The 19,426-nt window shown below is 49.6% G+C and overlaps 1 protein-coding gene across 1 annotated transcript in view; it reads left to right on the forward strand.

The window, feature by feature from the left end:
* RBM19 (RNA binding motif protein 19) overlaps positions 1–19,426 on the forward strand; it is a 150,142-nt gene that overhangs the window by 18,366 nt on the left and 112,350 nt on the right. Inside the window, exons 10-16 of the mRNA XM_008577257.1 lie at positions 874–1,077; positions 2,623–2,753; positions 3,747–3,868; positions 4,305–4,492; positions 7,673–7,893; positions 9,883–10,012; positions 18,441–18,610. Of these exons, the coding sequence (XP_008575479.1) occupies positions 874–1,077; positions 2,623–2,753; positions 3,747–3,868; positions 4,305–4,492; positions 7,673–7,893; positions 9,883–10,012; positions 18,441–18,610 (1,166 nt within the window). The remainder of the gene's footprint in view (positions 1–873; positions 1,078–2,622; positions 2,754–3,746; positions 3,869–4,304; positions 4,493–7,672; positions 7,894–9,882; positions 10,013–18,440; positions 18,611–19,426) is intronic.

The raw sequence follows: 19,426 nt of genomic DNA on the forward strand, positions 1-19,426 counted from the left end.
TTCTGGAGCTGACAGAGTAAACTGACACACAGTGGGGAGAGATAGGAATCAAATAACAGCATGTACATGGTCGTACTCTGGGAAAATACAGAGGCTCAAGGAGAGGGCTGGGGTTGGAGGCAGCACGTCTTTAAACAGGACTGTGTCTACTTGGGCCCCACTGAGAGGGGGCATTGGAACAAAAACCTGGAGCCGAGGAAGCAAGCCGTGGCTATCTGGGGCAAGATGACCAGTAGGAGCAGCAACCAGTGCAAACTCCCTGAGGTGGGAGGTCTTCTAAACGATGTCTAGGGACATAATCTTTGACCCATACGTGGCATGGACAGGTGATTCAGATCTAGCCAGTGACCCCTAGCAAAGACATGAGTTCTGTTAGGGAAGGCGTGAAGCCTCGAGAGTCTGGTGAGCAAGTCAGGCAGCAGTATTTATTGAGGACCTAGCAGTGCATGTGGAGGACATGGTGATAGTCACACCCTGCTGGGACACAGAGGGCCATGCATGCAAATAGCTTTTGAGCAGGTCACTGCCCAGAGTTGGTTGTCACAGAAGACCTTTCCCAAGGCAGAGTAGCAGGCAGTGCCCAGAGAATGTGCCCCAGAATTTAGAGGATGTGTCCCTGCAATCTGGGATGGCCCAGGCAGGCTGCCTCCAGAGTTGAAGCTGAATTTGCAGGGTGGGTGTGATTCGGGGCCTTCAGGTTCAGGTCTGCATTGGCTCAGTCTGCCACCCTGGTTAACAGAGCATGCATCAGCCCCTGTCACCAGTCGCCTTGGCGTGGCATTTGGAAGACAGCAAAGAAGAGCTTCGAATGCCCAGCCAGGAGTCACTGGCAGGTTCCAAGCCTCCCTCTAAGCCCTGCCTCCTCTCCTGCAGGTAGCCGCTACATCGAGGTGTTCAGGGAAAAGAATGTCCCCATGACCAAGGGGCCCCTGAAGAATAGTGCCAAAGCCTGGGAAGGCCGGACACTCGGGGAGAATGAAGAGGAGGAGGACCTGGCTGACTCTGGGAGGCTCTTCGTGCGAAACCTGCCCTACACCAGCACAGAGGAGGACCTGGAGAAGCTCTTCTCCAAATATGGTAGGGACTTGGCCTCCGGCCTTGCTGCCCGCAGGGACAGGTCAGTGGTTAGGCATGCAGAGCTCCAGCTCAGATGATGTGAGGTCAAGTCCCAGTTGGCTTTCTGTTAGCCCTTGACCTTGGGCACATCATTCTACCTCTCTAGTCTCAGTGTCCTCATCTGTAACATGGGACCCACAGTCCCTGAGCCGCTGCAAGGATTGAGTGGCGTGATGTATGCAGGGATTAGCAGAGCGGGCAGGAGAAGATAGCGCTGCAGGCATGCTTTGCTCTCTGAACTCGTGCTCTCTAAACTCAGAACTGACACATCTGCACACATTTTTCTGAGCTCTTCCTTGCTGTGCCAGCTCTTGCTGCTCAGCATTTGGAATACCTCTGCAGCGTTCCTCACTGTCAGCACTCTTTGCTATCTGAAGCCTTCCTGTCCAAACTGAGCGTCCTCAGATTCTATAGTGAGGGTTATCGCTACTGCTGCTGCTGCTGTTTCTCAGGTCAAGAACTTGGTCACACAAGGCTGTGTTTGTTTGTGGGGTTACAGTTTGTGGGGTTAAGAAAGGTAGTGTTCAGAATGGGGGTCAAGGTCTTGAAGCTTTTGAGACCTCCATAGTGTCTCCCCACATCTATTCAGAGGCTGGCTGTGGGCAGTGCAGGATGAGAGAAGTTGGTTTAACAGCTGTTATAGGCCCAGTTATGGGGTGAGGCAGCCCTGAGTGGGACCTGCCATTGGGGAAATTGGTGTAACCTCCACACCTGTGTCCACTGCTGTCCAGCTCGCTGGATCCTTCCACACAGGCTGGGGCTCTGCCTTACACAGCAGGGCTTAGCTCGACAGGAGAGGGTTTGTCAGTAGACTGCAAGTATCCATTTGGGAAGACAAAGATACAGAGAGGAGCCATGAGCTCATCCTGGTGTTCAGAGTGGAAACCAATGAGAAAGGATGTGCTTTAGTTTGAGTAAGACAGTAATATTAGGGCAGACGCTTACATGGCACTGACTGTAGCAGGCACTTCTCAGTGCACTACACGTGTTAGCCCTCACAGTCATGCTCTGAGCTAGGTACTCTTATTATGCCATTTTACAGATGAGAAGACCAAGGCACATGGAAGCTAAGTGACTTGCCCAAGGCAGACCACACACATAGTAGGTGGTGGAGCCAGAACCTAGCCAGGCATCTTTCCTCTTAGGATAGACACATGACAGACTGTGAAATGATACCCTTGACCTTTGTGGTGGTCTCATGGCTGGCACTCACCACGTTCTTCCCTTGGGCAGAGCACCCGTCACTGCCCCACAGCAGCAGGTCGATGCTTTTGCCAGTTAAAACCCATCTTTGGGGCTGGCCAGTTAGGTCAGTTGATTAGAGAGTGGTGTTACAACACCAAGGTCAAGGGTTCAGATCCCTGTATTGGCCAGCCACTAAAAACAAAAATGAAAACAAAAAAATAACACCCATCATCTGATTAATGCCCAGCACCTTTCTCAGCCAGATCTCAGGCCCTGGCCCGGCCCCGGCCCACAGGATACTGACATTCCTCCTGTCCTCAGGTCCCCTATCTGAACTCCACTACCCCATTGACAGCCTGACCAAGAAGCCCAAGGGCTTTGCCTTTGCCACCTTCATGTTCCCCGAGCATGCTGTGCAGGCCTGCGCAGAAGTGGACGGGCAGGTGTTCCAGGTAAGATTGCTCAGGGTCTGCCCAGGGGAAGGCTGTGAGTGGGTGTGTGGGGGTGTGTACATGTGTGTCCACATTTTGGGCCAAAGAACACACACCATGGCCCAAACTGCCATGCTGTGCAGGCCTGCGCAGAAGTGGACGGGCAGGTGTTCCAGGTAAGATTGCTCAGGGTCTGCCCAGGGGAAGGCTGTGAGTGGGTGTGTGTGGGTGTGTACATGTGTGTCCACATTTTGGGCCAAAGAACACACACCATGGCCCAAACTGCCACCTTACATAAGCCATTAGAAGGTGAGAAGTTCCATGAGATAAGGGCAGGGTCTGGTTTGTTCCATTCACTGATATATGGCACCTAGAACAGTGCCTGGCACGTAGTAGGCACTCAGAAAACATTTGTTAAATGAATAAATATGCTCTCCATCTCCAGAAATATCACCTTGGGAGTGGAATAAGCAAGAAAGGAATTTTGACATGGGCATATTAAAATGGCCACGGCAGAGTGTAAGAAACTCTTCTCTTTTTTCCAGCATCAAAAAGTCATGTACTTAACACTCAGCCTCGAACCCAGGCCACTCCATCTCCCTTTTGCCTGTTTTCATTAGTTCGCTCATGATTTACTGATCTCCTTGTAGTCACCAGGCCAGACCTGGCTCCACCTGCATGGAGCTCACATCTCACCCACCTATGCAGGGGCAGGTGGGCACGGCTTGAAGGGATGTGGGAATGCTGCAGGTGTTCCTCATAAACTAATAGAAGTTTCCTTTGCATGGCTGTGTCATATGGCCCCATCACAGTGTCAGGTCCTTGTGGCAGGTGGCTTGAGAGTGACCCCATGGTCATTTTCTCTGACGTCCCTGTCCTCCAGTCAGGGTTTCAGCACTGGGTCCGGCTTCCTCCTGGCAGAGGCCAACACTCTTGGGCAGGACATAGAAACACCTGCTGCTGCCTGCAGGAGGGCAAGGCTCTTGTTTATTGCCTTCCTCTCATCCCCTCCAGGGCAGGATGCTCCACGTACTACCATCCACCATCAAGAAGGAAGCCAGTGAGGACCCTGAAGCCCCGGGATCCTCATCTTATAAAAAGAAGAAAGAGGCCAAGGACAAAGCCAACAGCTCCAGGTGTGTGTTACCCATTAACCGCCTGTGAGCCCCAGTCCCAAGCCTTTGCTGCCCTCATCCCAGCCCTAAGCTACCTGGGTTCATTCACTCCCTGTGATGGGTTTAGTCTGTGACTTTGCTGAGCCTCAGTTTCCTCATCTGTAACAGGGGGAGAAAAATAGTAGGGGCTTACTTCTGCAGTGTTATAAGGGTTAAATGAATCACTGTGTACAAAGTGCTTCGTCCCTGGTATAGCATGAATGCTTGAACTGTTAGGGATGGCTCCTGTCGTTATCTCTGGTTGTCTTCAGGCCCTATGTACTTAGCCCACGACAGGGAACATGGGGGGCGGTTAGAAAAACAGGCCTGTGAGCTCATTTTTTACAGGTTTTGCATCTGAAAAAGTTTCCCTCATTCAGCCACAGTGTGACCTCCCTGTTCTGCCTCTACCTCTCAGCTCTCACAACTGGAATACGCTGTTCATGGGGCCGAATGCCGTGGCTGATGCCATTGCACAGAAGTACAATGCCACCAAGAGTCAAGTGTTTGACCACGTGAGTGAGGGACCTGTATATACATGTAATATATACATACACACATATACATACATACACACACACTGCTTTTGTATAAAATACAAAATATATTTTATATAAAGAGCTCTGTATGCTTTGTATCCACATACCTTCTTTTAAAGTGCACGTGTGCCCAGTTAGCAGCTGAGTCCATCTTTGGCAGAACCTGGGAGTGTGTGTTCAGCCAGTCGACGAAGGCCGTCTGCTGGTTTTGCCCATAAGCCCCTCTTCATGTCGTCGGCCCTTGTTTTCGACGCTCGAGGTTGCTCTGCTCATTAGGAATAGAATACAAGCCACTTATGTTATGGTAAATGCCCTAGTGGCCACATTTTGAAAAAGCAAAAAGAAGCAGGCAAAATTAATTTTAATAATATATTTTGTTTAATTCAGTATATCCAAAATATTATCATTTCCACATATGTACAATATTGAAGAAATGGCAAGATAGTTTGCCTTCTTTTTTCCTCGCTAAATCCAGTGTGTACACGTGGAGCACTCGTCAGTTTGGGCGTGCTATTCCCCCTCCCTATTCCCCATCTCTAGTAACCACAGTTCTACTCTGCTTCTAAAAGTCCAACTTATTATTTTCTTTCTTTCTTTCTGTCTCCTCTTATGAGTGAAAGTATTCGGTATTTCTCTCTTTGCGTGGCTTATTTCACTTAATGTAATTTTCTCTAAGCTCATCCGTGTTGCTACAAATAGCAGAATTTCATTTTTTTTTTTTTTTTTATGGATGAGTAGTATTCCATTGTGTACATATACCACAATTTCCTTATCCAGTTGTCTGTTGATGGACATTTAGGTTGGTTCCATATCTTGGCTATTTGGAAATAGAACTGTGATGAATGTGGGGATGCAGGTGTCCCTTCAACGTAGCGATTTCCATTCCTTTGGGTACACACCCAGCATTGGGATTGCTGAGCCATATAGTAGTTCTATCTTAGTTGTTTAAGGAAACTTCATACTGTTTTCCATAATGGCTGCACCAATTTACAGTCCCACCAACAGTGTAGGAGGATTCCCCTTTCTCCACATCCTCGCCAGCATTTGTTATTCCCTGTCTTTTTGATAATAGCCAGTCTAACTGAGTTGAAGTGATATCTTAATGTGGTTTTGGTTTGCATTTCTCTGATGATTAGTGATAAGCATTCTTTCAACAGTGACGAGCTGTTGGCCATTTGTATATCTTCTTTTTAGAAATGTCTATTAGCTCCTTTGCCCATTTTTTAATTGGATTATTTGTTTTTTTACTATTAAGTTGTTTGAGTTCCTTGTATATTCTGGATATTAATCCCTTGTCAGATGCATAGTTTGCAAGTATTTTCTCCCATTCTGTAGGTTGTCTTTTCGCTCTGTTGATTGTTTCCTTTGCTGTGCAGAAGCTTTTGAGTTTGATATGGTCTGTTTGGGGAATTAGATCCCTCTCGAACCTGACAGGGGAGAGTTTAGCACCTCCACATGCTTATTCCCCACCAGGGAGTAACTTAGACTTCTGGAGGCTTAAGGCTTGGAGAGCCCGTGCAGAAGCTTTTGAGTTTGATATGGTCTGTTTGGGGAATTAGATCCCTCTCGAACCTGACAGGGGAGAGTTTAGCACCTCAACATGCTTATTCCCCACCAGGGAGTAACTTAGACTTCTGGAGGCTTAAGGCTTGGAGAGCCCTATGAGACCACGTGACATCCACCCCTTCATTTTGCAGACTGGGAAACTGAGGCTTAGTGAGTGGGGAAGTGATTTACAAAGGCAAATGGCATGTGACAGGAGCCTAGACTCAAACTCAGGGCTTCTGACTCCCACGACAGCTCTTTTGACAGCTTTACCAGGCCTTAAATTTTCAGCTCAAATTGGATGAGTTAGGATGGAAGGATAGATAGGATGGGTGGATGATGGAAGGGTGTTGGAACGGTGGTGGGTGAATGATTGGATGGAGAGAAGGAAGGGTGGATAGATGGATAAATAAATATGCTAATAGCTGACACTTATTAAGACTTACCTGAGAACTGTCCTGAGTTTGTTTTATTAGCTCATTACACTCATGTAACAGCCCTGTGAAAACAGCACTGCTGTGCTCCCCCTGTACAAAAGGGACCACAGACTCAGAGAGGTGAAGTCACTTGTTCTGGGTCACACAGCTTGTCGTGGTAGAGCCTCCTGGCCTCAAATTCCTGCCCCTAACATTACACTGTGTAGCCTGAGTGGCACCTGAGACACCTGCTGGTGCCCAGCCCTTCCCACCTGCACTGCTTTCACCTCCTTACCTTGCTCAGTCCTTATAGTAACCATGTGAGGCCTCTACAGGATGGGTGTTACTGTTAGCCCATTTTGCAGATGAGAAAAACTGAGGCCCACAGAGGGAAAGCATTTACCCAAGGTGCCAGGTCAGAATAGTGGCTGAGCTGAGACTCATGCCCAGTTATGCCATATGCCAGGATTTTTTCCACTGTGCTTTGTTGGTTTTCTTAATACCTTTCCAACATTCTTTTTTGATAAAGTAAGTGCTAACATTTACAGAATACTCGTACTATGTGCACTTTTACTAACCTGTTCCATGAAATCTCTTCCTGGAGCGATCCTACGAAATAGGTGCTGCATCTTTGCTGTACATGGTGGAGCTGAGGGACAGTTACATACATTTCTCAAGGCCACATGTCTAGCATCTTAGCTTGGGTTCTCCCAAAAGCAGACTCTCAGACAGGATTCAAGAGCAGGTCTTTTTTCGGGCAGTGCAAGAAAGCACTGGTGAGAAAGGGGGAAGGGGAAGGGGAGGAGATGGGTCCCGGCTGTGCCACCCCAGTAGGCGATGGGAGCTTTATCTAGGGGGATGCCTGCAAAGCTCACACCTCAGAATTGCCCACCCGAGGACAAGGGAGGCACCAACTTCTGAGAGCCTTGGGCTGCTCCCAGGGGATGTTAATTCCTTAGCACTTCCCACCTGCTGCACATGGCAGTGGGCAATCTGTAGTTCCAGGTAGAAGCCCGTAGCACTGGGATGCAGATCCTGGCATTGGGAGACTGGGGAGGTGCAGCTGGGGGCTCTGGCTGACACTGTCAGAATTGGCCACAGTTAAGAAGTGGAGGGGGTGGGAATCAGCCCAGGGGTCCAGTTCCCGGAGCTGCCTCTCAGCCATGGAGTGAGTGGCATGCCAGAGAGGGTAGGTCCTCCCGGGTCCCAGTGGGGTACCTTGCCTGGTGGCTACCACAGATCAATACTGCTATCAGGGGCTGGGACCCTCCCTCCTGCCATCCTACCTGTATTCATCTCCCTGCAGGCTGCAGCAGAACGAAGCAAGACTGTGATTCTGGTGAAGAACCTCCCAGCGGGCACCCTGGCAGCTGAGCTGCAGGAGATCTTCAGCCGTTTTGGCAGCCTGGGCCGCGTGCTGCTGCCTGAGGGCGGCATCACTGCCATCGTGGAGTTCCTGGAACCCCTGGAGGCCCGCAAGGCCTTCAGAAACCTGGCCTATTCCAAGGTAGGGCTGCCAGAGATGAGCTGGAGAAGGACTGAGAGCTGTTTCAAGGGAGAGGATGCAGTGAGCTGATGTATTGACAGTCTTAGTATAGCCCTGGCATGTGGGAGCTCAGTCCAAAAACCACCCGTCACTGTAACAGTTCTGGATATTATCCGTACTAACATCCCCACCCCTGAGAACATCTCTGGATAGGAAGAATGGGAAAGGGAAGCTCTAAACCATCCTCCAGAAAGCACGCCTTAATTCCTTGTTAAAAAAAACAAAGGAAACAGCAGTGTATTTATTTCCTGTGGCTGCTGTAACAAATTAGAAAAAACTGGGTGGCTTAAAATAATAGGAGTTTATTTTCACAGTTCTGGAGGCCAGAAGTGTGAAATCAAGGTGTCAGTAGGACCATGCTCTCTCTGAAGGCCCCAGGAAGCTGTTTTTTGTCTCTTCTGACTTCTGGTGGCTCCAAGCATCCCTTGGCTTATGGCTGCGTCACTCCAGTCTCTGCCTTCATCTTCATGTGGCAGTCTCTTCTTTGTCTCAAGTCTTCCTCCATATTTCCCTTATAAAGACACTTGTCATCGGATTTAGGGCCCACAAGGATAATCTCATCTCAAAATCTTTCAATTAATGACATTTGCAGAAACCCTTTTTTCCCAATGGAAGGTCACATTCACAAGTTCTGGGGTGTCTAGAGATGGCCATCTCTTTGGGGGCCACCATTCAACCCACCACAAGTAGTTTCTGTTTACCAGGCACTTCAGTGCTTTGCAGACCTTGGTCCCCCCAGTGATCCTTACAGGAAGCTGTTTGTGTCCCCATTTTGCAGGTGGGAAAATGAATTCTCATCCTCTGCTGCTCCAGCCCCATAATAGTCCCCAGCCTGGAGCTCTGTGCCTACGAAGCTCTCAGGAAGTCGGCCTGTGCCTGACCCACAGAGCAGTTACGTAGGTGGGGCGCCACGACTGAGACATGGGCACCCCCTGGAGTGTGGGCACCATGCTTTCCTCATGCCTACGAAGCTCTCAGGAAGTCGGCCTGTGCCTGACCCACAGAGCAGTTACCTAGGTGGGGCGCCACGACTGAGACATGGGCACCCCCTGGAGTGTGGGCACCATGCTTTCCTCCTTCCCCTGCTTGGGGAGGACATGCCTGTCAGCAGAAGTCTCTCCCTATGTGTGAGCAGCAGGTCAAGGGCAGCGACGAGGCGAGGCCTCCTGCTTGTTTTGACCGTGGCTATTTCACTGACTCCTCCCAACAATACCATTGCTGTCTTCAGTTTGCACATGTGAAAACCGAGCCCAGAGAGCCTCAACTGAGACCCAGGGCCACACAGCTGGAAAGTCATACAAGCAACTGTCAGAACTCCTGTCATCTCACTCCCCAACATGTGTTTTTTTCCTGAATGTAATTCATTCGTAAGGCTTGTGCGGAATTTGGAAAGATTCAGAAAGGTCACATGGACAAGTCTTCCTCCCACCCTTGTCCTGCAGCTCCCCAGCTCCGTACCATTAAGGCAGCTATTATCAGCACCTTGTTTATCCTTGTTTAAAAACTATCTGTGCACACACAGACGTGTACTTGCATTGTCTGTGGCGGTATGCATATGGTGGAAAAGAAAGCATGTTCTCTTCCTGGCGTACTACACTTCCTCCTAGAGAGCTGCACTTTACCAGCAACTCTGCTTCCCCTTGTCCTGCTCCCTGTTTCATACTCTGATTAGGGAAAACACAGAAGGGGCTTGTAGCCATCATGTGTCCAGGGCTAATAGAGACTTGAGCCTTTCCCCTGCATCCAAGATGCGTCAAGGGGACCTGAGTGTTGTTCTTGGAGTAGGCAGCACCTAGGGTTCTGGGCTGTGCTCTTCCTTCTGGCTCTGTTCCCTGGGTGGGTCGCTGTCCTCTCTGACACTCAGGCTCTTCATCTGTGAATGGGACTGAGTCTCTTCCCAGCTGTGTGCTGTGATGAGGACACACAGTGCCATCACCCCCATCTCTGCAGTTCCACCATGTCCCCCTGTATCTGGAGTGGGCTCCAGTTGGTGTCTTCTCCAGCACTGCACCACAGAAGAAAGAGCCCCGAGACTCACCAGTGGAACCTGTGGAAAAGGACAAGGCAGAACCAGAAACTGGTAAGAGATCAGGATGCCCTGGGACAGCAGGGGAGTGAAGGGAGGAGGGCAGGGGGCAGCACAAAACCGTTCGTCAGGCCTCGGGTTTAAAGTTCTTTGTTCATCCTGGAGACCAGTGAGTCTCAACTCAGATTTTATAGGCACATCCTTCAAAAAATAGTGTCAAAATTATGGGTGCAATATAAGGTAACCAACTTTTAGTTTATCAGTTAAAGACTGTTGGGGGGAAAATTACATCCTATTCATAAGGATTTAGAACAGAGCAAGTGAAAACAACCTTCTTGTTACATAGATGGGCCAGAATGCCTCCAGGGGAGAGTGGCTGGTGGAGACACTTATTCTCAAGTGTCCTTGAGTGGCATGGTGCCCTCTGGTGTCCAGTTACTGCAGAGACAGGAAAGAAAAGCCACTGGTGGCCAGACAGGGCTGCTCACACTCCCTAGTTAATGCTTTGCAATTGGGGTGAGGGGGCATCATCAGCATTTGGGGCAGGATAGTTCTTCCTTGTCAGAACTGTTGTGCAAATCACAAGACATTTTGCATCCCCGGCTCCCACCCACTGAATGTCATTAGTGCCCCCAGTCACTGTGACTACTTGCAGCACCCCCACGCATTCCCAGATGCCTCCTAGGGGTTGGTGCAGCTCCCTGCTGAGAACCTCTTCGTGTGGGGACTATGACCACATCTTAGAATCTAAGACCGTTAGAAAAGTTTTGAAAAGGACTGTGGAGGTCATTTTACCCAGATGTTAAGATTTTGCTCATCAGTAATCAGTAATACCCCCCATCCCACCCCCCACAACACACACACACAGTGGGGTTACCAGTTGTTTATTAAAATAAGGATGTAAAGAAAAAAAAGATAATAAGTTGCCCCATTTACCATTTCGATTGTTCTCATATTAAAAAAAGAAAACATTTTACATCAAAAAAAAGTAGAGAGTGGGGGAAATTGTCAAATTTAGGATTGAAAATCTTGTTTAAATTGAATAGCCCTGACTGTACAGGAACCTCCCTACCTCGTCTGTTATTTCTCATTTCCTTGTTTCATTGTGGATCTTCAGGATGGCCTGGGTGGTACAAGGCATCGGGGAACCGCTGTTCAGGAAGCCTTGTTCTAGTTGCGAAGTAAAACCCGTCAGTCTCTTGGCTTCGTGAGCATGCGAAAGCATTCCCAGTCGTTGGGGTTAATGACTGTTGGTACAGACCTTTCAGCAGCCCCTCACTAGCCCATGTTTGTGAGTTAGCTTTGTCCACAGTTTGGATTAGGATTCCCTTCAAAGCCTGCATAAGCTCCCATCAAAATGATTCTCTTTATGTAGTCATGGCTTGTTAACTCACCGTCACCCCTGATCATCAGCTACCTTGGTTTTCACTTCAGTTACTACACTTGAACTGGAGTAATATTTATTGGCCCAAAGCGAGTCCGCCTTTCAAGCACAAAGACTGGCCAGGATCGAGGGGCCCTGAGAACAGACCCATGGCGGCCTGCTGGGGCAGTGGCAGGAGGCAGGCCCGGGAAGCCTGGCGCCTCCCTGACCACGTCCATGCGGCTGTGCTCGTTTCCACGTGTCATGGTAATGCTCTTCTTCACTGTGTTCTTTTCTTCTGACACTTGTCACGATTTATACTTAGCCTCCCTGACCACGTCCATGCGGCTGTGCTCGTTTCCACGCGTCATGGTAATGCTCTTCTTCACTGTGTTCTTTTCTTCTGACACTTGTCACGATTTATACTTACTCTCTTTATGTGTTTGTTTTACTTGTTTTCACATCCATCTCAACCAGACTGCAAACTAGGAGTGCAGGGAGCAGGGCTGTTTCCTGCACTGCTGGGTGCTCAGCCCCCAGGAGGCCCTGGGCACAGGGCAGCTCCATAAAAATGTGTTGGGGAGTGAGTAAATGCTTGAAGATATGCCTCTCTGTCCCTTTGAAAGGTAGGGCTGGGTCACACTTGTCTTTGTGTCCAAGCCTCTGGCACACAGCAGGAGCTTGTTTAGGTTTAAGGATTTGTTTTCAGTTGTTAGGTTATGGCTGGTGTGACACCAACCATCGCAGTACTAGTAGTGGTAGCAGCTCTCATTCGTGCCACCCGCTAAGGTGACCCTTTATTTTATTTCAAGTACATGTGGCTTCCTGGAATTGCATCATGGCTGGGTTTGTTTCCTTAGATCTGTCTGACTCCCCCACCACAGTGTCTACTGCCCAAGTCAGGTACTTCTTCCTCCTTGCTCAGCATCTTAGCTCCCAGAAAAGTGCCGGGCACCTAGAAGCAATCAGGAAGTGTGTTCTGAGTGAGCCCAAGGGCAAAAGTGGCACTGACTCTGTGCGTGGCCCAGCTGAGCACTTGACATTCCTCATAACGTTAGGCTTACAGCTCCTGGGGAAGTCACTGTGCGATTTCCAGCCCCCTCCTAGCTCTATAACCAGGCAAGCTGCCTCTTTTCCAAGGCTCGTTTCTGTGTCTGTAAAATGGGGGTGCTAACCACAGCAGCCTTAAGGCATTTGCAAGGATGGAGTGAGATGCTGAGTGCAAGTCACCATTACACCCATGCTGTTGGTAGTCCTGCAGCGCCAAGTGAGTGTGGGTGGTCTTTAACTCAGCCACGAGCACCACCCTCGTGCCTGCCGCTGAGCTGGGGTGACCAAGGTGGACCCGACACAACCCTCTTCCCCACCAGCTCCCGGGGCTGGTGGGGGACAGCTGAGATGTCAGAAGTCATAACCAAAGTGGGCCCTGGTTACAGAAATGCTGTGGAGCACAATGAGGAAGGCGTCTCAGAGACAGTGTCCAGGGCTCTGAAGTTAGTGCTCCCCCGCCCACCTGCCCCCAGTGTCCTCTGCTTCCCCAGGCCTTCATTTCAGTGTTGAGAGAGTCCCTGATAGGCCCTACCTCCCAGAGGGGCTGGTTTCCAGGGCCTGACTGTGACTCACACAAAGGAGGCCTATGAGCTAGGAGCAGGGGGCACAGCTGCTACCCGATTTGGGGCCGGGAAGTTGTGCATGTCTGTGCTGATTTCAAGCCCTGCTGAGTCCTGCGTCATCGGTGAATTCCCACAGAACTGATCTCAAGGCCCTCTCTTCGCCCTTTTTGTCTCTTTTCTTGCTCTCGTCCCATATACAGCCCCTCCCCCATCCCCTGTGCTGTTCCTTTTCACCTGCTCCTCCCCCACCCCTGCCCTTTTCACTTTGTTCCAGAAGCTTCACCTGATCCCTGACTGTTGCAGGGGGACAACCAGGGCTGGGGAGACTCAGCCTGAAGCCCTGGCTTTTCTCAGGCTCTGAAGGAAGGAGAGCAGGAGGAGAGTGGCCTTTTTTTTTTTTTTACCCCCCCTTCTTCTGCACAGCTCCTCTGTTCTCTGTACCAGTCTCGAGGGAGGGGTGCAGCATGTTTTATCTCCCCACAACCAAGACCCTCACCTCCAGATAAAGGGCTCAGAGCGGGGGGAGGTCCTGAAAAGCTGCTTGCAACTGATAACAGTCTTTGCTGTCAGCCTTAGCGCGGAGAGCCTGGGAAGGGGAGGGGGCCGCAGTAAATTCTGTGGCCTGATTATAATAAAGCCCCATGTGGCGATGCGTGACTGGATTTCATTGTGCTAACTATGGATGGAAGCACATTTTCCCCTGCTTCTCCCAGCCCCCTCCAGCCCACCTTGCTTTTGAGTCCTCCCCACCCCCCAGCCCAACCCTGCTTCCTTTCTTCCCTCTTTTTCTGGTGCCTGGTGATTTTGTTGGCAAACATCTGTTTGAGTTTCACAATGCCTTATTTTTTCTTTCTCATCTCTGTCTCCCCACTTGGGGCCAGGAGCATCTTTTTAAAATGACCTTTGGCTTTGTCATGTTGGCTCTTGACTGTCTCCACACCTCTCTGGAGACAGCATGGGCCACAGCAGGGCCTGACCTGGTGCCTTGGTGGCCAGCAGAGACACTGTCCCCTGGGCTCGAAGTGTGGCGCTGGCTGACCTGCTCAGAAGCCTGCAGCAGGCAGTCCACCCTGCAGAGAGCAGGGACAGGAGGGCCCGCTCCCTGCAGCCAAGCTGTCTTCTTTCTCCCAGGGTTAGGGATTTCTGACATTTTACCCTGGATTCCTTATCAAGGCCTGGCTGCGCAGTGTGGGGACATGGGGAGCTGTTAAGAATACTGAAAATTATTTCTCAGGCACTCCCTATGGTCCCAGGCACAGCCCTAACAGCCTTCTATGTATGATTCTTGTAATCGTCCTGCAAGTAGGCACCATTACTGCCATCTCCTTTTTTAGATGGAAAGAAGGAAGTGCAGAGAGGTTGAGTATATTGTGCGAGGTCTCACATGTGGAGAGAGCCAGATGTGACCCAAGCCATCAGCTTTGAGGTCTGTGCTCTTACCTAAGACCCCACAGCTCCCCCGGAGCACAGTGAGTGCCCTTTGCTGAGCACCTGCTGTATTCCAGGCACATGCTGAGTGCCCACATATCTATCATCCATGAGTATTTCTGGAGCATCTGCTCTGGGCCCGGTGCTGGAGTGCTACAGTAACTGAGTCAGGCTGGGTCCTGTCCTCATTGAGCTCCCCTTACAGTTGGGGGACACAGACAGAGAAGCAAACAGGTAAATAATGTGATTTCAGAACAGGATAAGGACTCTGAAAAGAGGAAACCAGGGAATGCGACAGTGAGTAACCAGTCTGGGAGAGTGGACAGGAAGAACTCTCTGGGGAGGATGTGAGAGCTGAGACCTGATGGGAAGAAGGAGCCAGGCCTGGGAAGGCGGGAGGTGAGCAGAATGGGGACAGGGGCAGCACATGCAAATGCCCTATGGTGGGGAGGGGCTTGGCGGGCTTGGCAATCAGAAAAGAGGCCCCTGCTGTTGGAATGGATAGGGACAAGGGCAAGGAATGAGGTCACAGACCAGCGAGGAGGCTACTCAGTCATCAAGATGAGAGGTGATGGTGTCTCGGACAGGTGTGTGGATGGCGTAGCGGACACTTATATTTCAGAACAACCCAGCAAAGTGCAAAAGCATGTATGTGGTTTTTATTAAACTCCATGTTATAGATAAGGATGCTGAGGCAGAGTGGGTAAGTCACTCGCCCAGGGCCACGCAGCCAGTAGGTGACAGAGCTGGGACTGACCTGGCTCCCTCTCGTTCCCCCACCCATGGGCTCGTTACAGCTCTGCACCATCTCCTCACTGCACTCTGTGGGCCCCCCTTCCCATTTTCTTCAGGCCCCCTTTCTTTAGCAGGTCTCCGAAGACTGTGATGCGCTTGTGTGGTTAGTTTTTCCAGCATGCAGGGGAAGTCTTAGGCACAGCAAGTGTGTTGCGGTGGACGCAGAGGTTTCGGGAAAGAATGACATCTGAGTCAGCCAGGGCCTGTGCTGTTGGAGGAAGCCAGGCCGCATTTAAACACATCATTGATTTCATGCCGGATGTTCCTCCGATATTGGGGGTCAGGGGTGTTGGTTGACTTACTGGAGTTAGAGGAGCCAGTGAACCCATACCAGGCCAGCCGCACACCCCAGGTAGGTCCCCTCTCGTTCTTCCTGGGCTGGGGCAGAGGGTGGCTGACCTGCCAGAGAAGGGATCCATCCATTCCCGAGCTACCGACCCTAACCTTAAGCTCAGCTCAGCTCTGTCACTAAACCCAAACAACACACCTCCCTGGCCAGGTGCCTGTGACCATTCAAAGAAGCTCTTAGAGGCAGACCAGGCACCTCTCATGGGCCAGAGGGGCAGGCTGGACGGACTCCGGCCACACTGAGGGCTGCAGGGCACCCCAGGTTGTTGTCCTTGTGAGTCTCAAACTCCCAGAATGCCATGCTGGGAAGTGGCTGGGCTCCAGGCCCTTGCGAGAGGACAAGAGAAGGGCCACTAGTCTTTGCTGATGGTCTGTGCACAGGCCAGATGCACAGAGCAGAGCACAAAGGTCCTCATGAGCTGGTTTATTTGTTGGCCACTTCCTAGTACAAAAGCCACATGCCATTGGGTTAAGTCACCAAGATTTAAAAACCATGGGTTTTCCTGCAAAAAGCTGAATTTTCAGCTTCTCTCAAAAGATCCGAACTTCTGGTCACATTCAGTTGACCTCCTACTGTGCCAGGAGGGGCTGTCCCCTTAAACTGGCCATAAGCCCTCCTGGTCACCATCTCCCACCCCATCACTCTTCTCTGTAAAATGTTTTTTTCGGTTTTCATGAACGTGTCTTGCCGACCTGAAGGTGCCTGAGATTTAGGGTGTAGACACAGCCTCCAAAATTTTCCTTGGGCCACTCATCTTTTGTGATTGTGGCTGCTGTGGTCATGAATGAAACAGTGTACTTAAGGCCTCTTGCCAAGGGCCTGGTGCGTAGTAGGAGATCTAGTCAGTGATTCTTTCTTTTTCCTTTCATCTCTGAGACTGGAATGCCAGGAAGAGCCAGTGGGGTGGAAATACCATTCGCTGAAGGTCACAGATTAAAGTTCTCATTCAGGCCGTGAAGTCAGCTGCTTTGCGAGCTTTGCTTAGCTTCCTTGTTGTTAGTGATGCTTTTCCTCCCACTTTGCTTTCTTTGAATTGGGTTTTGAGTATAAATGGCCACACCATGGAGTCTCTTGTTGGGTAAATTGTGTTCGTTTTCTGGGGGGGGGGGGGGAGCCTTTATGTTGATTTCTTCTCTTTGTCCCAGGGCCTGAGTCTAGGTTCTGGGCTTACCCCAAGGGAGCTGGAGGGGTGAAGGCTGCATGTTCAACTGATGTTAAAGAGAAAACATTATCACCATAGCTGTTTCCATTAGGGCTTAAAAGGGTTGCTTTATGAGAAAGCTTTGAAGCTTAATTAGGGCTTAAAAGCATGAGACTTGTCTCAGAAAGGGCAGGGGAGACATACATCTTTGGTGCTTGGCATGGGAGTGTGGGGGACAGATTTGAACCCCAAGAAGCCCGTTTAGGTCACATAGAAGTTTGAACTATTTGAGGGAAGGTGTTTGGGGGTGAAGTGGGCTGTTTCCATCAGCTGCAGGCTACCTGTCCGTGTGACCTCAAAGAACATCCTGCCAGCCGCCAGCCGCCAGCTGGGTGTGCAGGGTTGAAATCTTTGAGAAGGGAGGTGGCTTCCTTCAGCAGCAATGAGGGTACAGGGTGTGAGGGCACAGTCTGCTTTGAAGAATTGCCATGACAGGGGCCCCTTTCCTGGGGGATGTGGGAATAGCTTCAGAAGCCTTGTCTGTGGAGGGGAGATTTGCCCTTGGGCCCTGATCATGTGACTTGGAGGCACTGGGGAGGCTGAATCAAACTGAACACATTTCCTTGAAGAAGGCTTTCTCTAAAGGCCCTGTCACTGCCCTGTTCTCACCTTCTGAGGCTTCCATCACCCTCAGGTGAAATCTACACTCTTAGCACCAAGCTAGGCAGCCCACCGAGTCTCCCCACTCCCTTCACCCTGAGCTGCAGCCACACACGCCTGCACACAACACACACACAGTCCCTGCTCACTGACAACTTCACGCTTGCTCTTCCCTCTCCCTGAAATGCTATTCCTTCAAAGCAGGACTGGTACCAAGGGGTCATGGTAACACGTTGACAGGACAGCTACCTGGAATCCCCTTCTCCAGAAATAACCCCAAGCACTTTATGCATTTCCCTCCTGTCATCTCATGTGTGTGTGTGTGTGTGTTTGTGTGTGTGCACAGGTGTGCTTTCTCATAAACAGCATACAGATCGTGGTTAGAATTAAGATGTACAATTTTTATATCTTAGTTTTTCTCTTTCTTTTTATTATTATGAACATTGTTCCATGTTGTTAAACATTCTCTGGGCACATGTTTAATGACTACATATTATTCCAGCCTTTGGTGGGACTATAACTTACCTAATCTCTTGTTTGTAGACAGGTAGTATTTTCAGTTTTTCACTTTTATGCATAACTCTCAATTTAATATGTTGTGTATAGACAAAACGACACTTCTTTATGTATACACTTCCTTAAGTAATGTATATTGAGAATTTTAATCAAATATAACATCCTTTAGGTCAAGGAATATTTAGAATGTTCAAAGTTTTGCTCCCATTTTGTAGTTTTTGGAAAGTTTTAGGTTGCATTTGAGTTTGAAAGTCCACTAAATGCTGTGTTTTGAGAAAAAAATAACATCTCGCTTAGGTTCATGAGTCAGTACAACAGTTCACTAGTAATTTATTTTGGAGTTCAAATTAGGGTGGGTTAGTCCTATTTAAGGCTCATAGTTTTTAGTCTGTGTTTTATATTTGTCTTTAAAACAGAGGCAGGGGCAGGACATTCTCTCTCTCTCTCTCTCCAGTTGCAGAACCTCAGCATAAATTGGGAATTGCATTGTCTCTTCCTGACGCTACCTACAGAGGCAGAACCCCTTTGATTTTGTAGGTTCTGTGCTTTAGGCTCTGGGGCTTTGGTGGGTTAGACATCATTTAATGGACTTGTTTTTTATTTTTGATGGGGTCCAGTATCAGACAGCAAGACACCAGAAGGTGAAAAGCCAACAGAAGGAGGAGCAGACAACTCTATAGCAAAAGTGGAGGAGGAGGAGGAGGAGGAGGAGGAGGAGAGCCTCCCAGGGTGTACTCTGTTTATCAAAAACCTCAACTTCGACACAACAGAGGAGACGCTGAAGGAAGTGAGTGGCTTCTCAGAACAGGAAGAAGGGGTGTGGGACAGAGAAGTCCATGTAGCTACTGCATTTCTTCTAACTTTAAACATAACTCATGTTCATGTGTAGTTTGACCACAGTTGACTGCCACCTACTCGAAGACTCTGCTGGGCTATCCAGTGGTCATCTCAGCCAGAGACTTGAGTAGTAGCAAGGGCAGCAAGGGGACCTGGGAGGGGCTTCGCCATATACATAAGTGGACATGTCAGAATGTTTGGGGAGCCATGTGTAATACAAAGGTGATAGTCAGTGTTTGTGTTATATGTTTAGAAAAGAGTTAGCTCTCCCCCGCACCTTTTCAAATTGTTTCTGTGATGTAAACTACCCAAAAGCGAACATCACCACAGTGCTCCCAGCCTGGTGGGAATATGTAGAAGACATCTCAGTGAGTGAGTGTCCAGCCCCCACCTGGAGTCCATGCATGGGGTGAGATTTTCGCATTTTTATTAAGAGAGCAGGGGGTAAAAGAATAGAAACTCAAATGCCAAATGAGTGCTACCAGAGATCGGTGTCTTCCAGAAGGAACCAGGCCAGAAATCAGGAAATGGGGCCTACCGTTCCAAAGTATTGAGGTCTGCAGGCTCTCTCACTGGACTAGAAACTCCCTCCAGGGAGACTTGTCATTTCTATAAATTGGGTTTGGCACAGCATAAATGCAATGATCTAGTCCAGTTTCTTCGTAGTACACATGTAGAGATGAGTTTCAGAGAGATCAGTCCACTATCCTGAGGTCACACAGCCTGTTAGAGGCTCTGTGGGTAGGAGCACCCAGCTCACAGGACT

This window comes from Galeopterus variegatus, unplaced genomic scaffold (assembly GCF_000696425.1).
Source record: "Galeopterus variegatus unplaced genomic scaffold, G_variegatus-3.0.2 Scaffold1471, whole genome shotgun sequence".
NCBI lineage: Eukaryota > Metazoa > Chordata > Mammalia > Dermoptera > Cynocephalidae > Galeopterus > Galeopterus variegatus.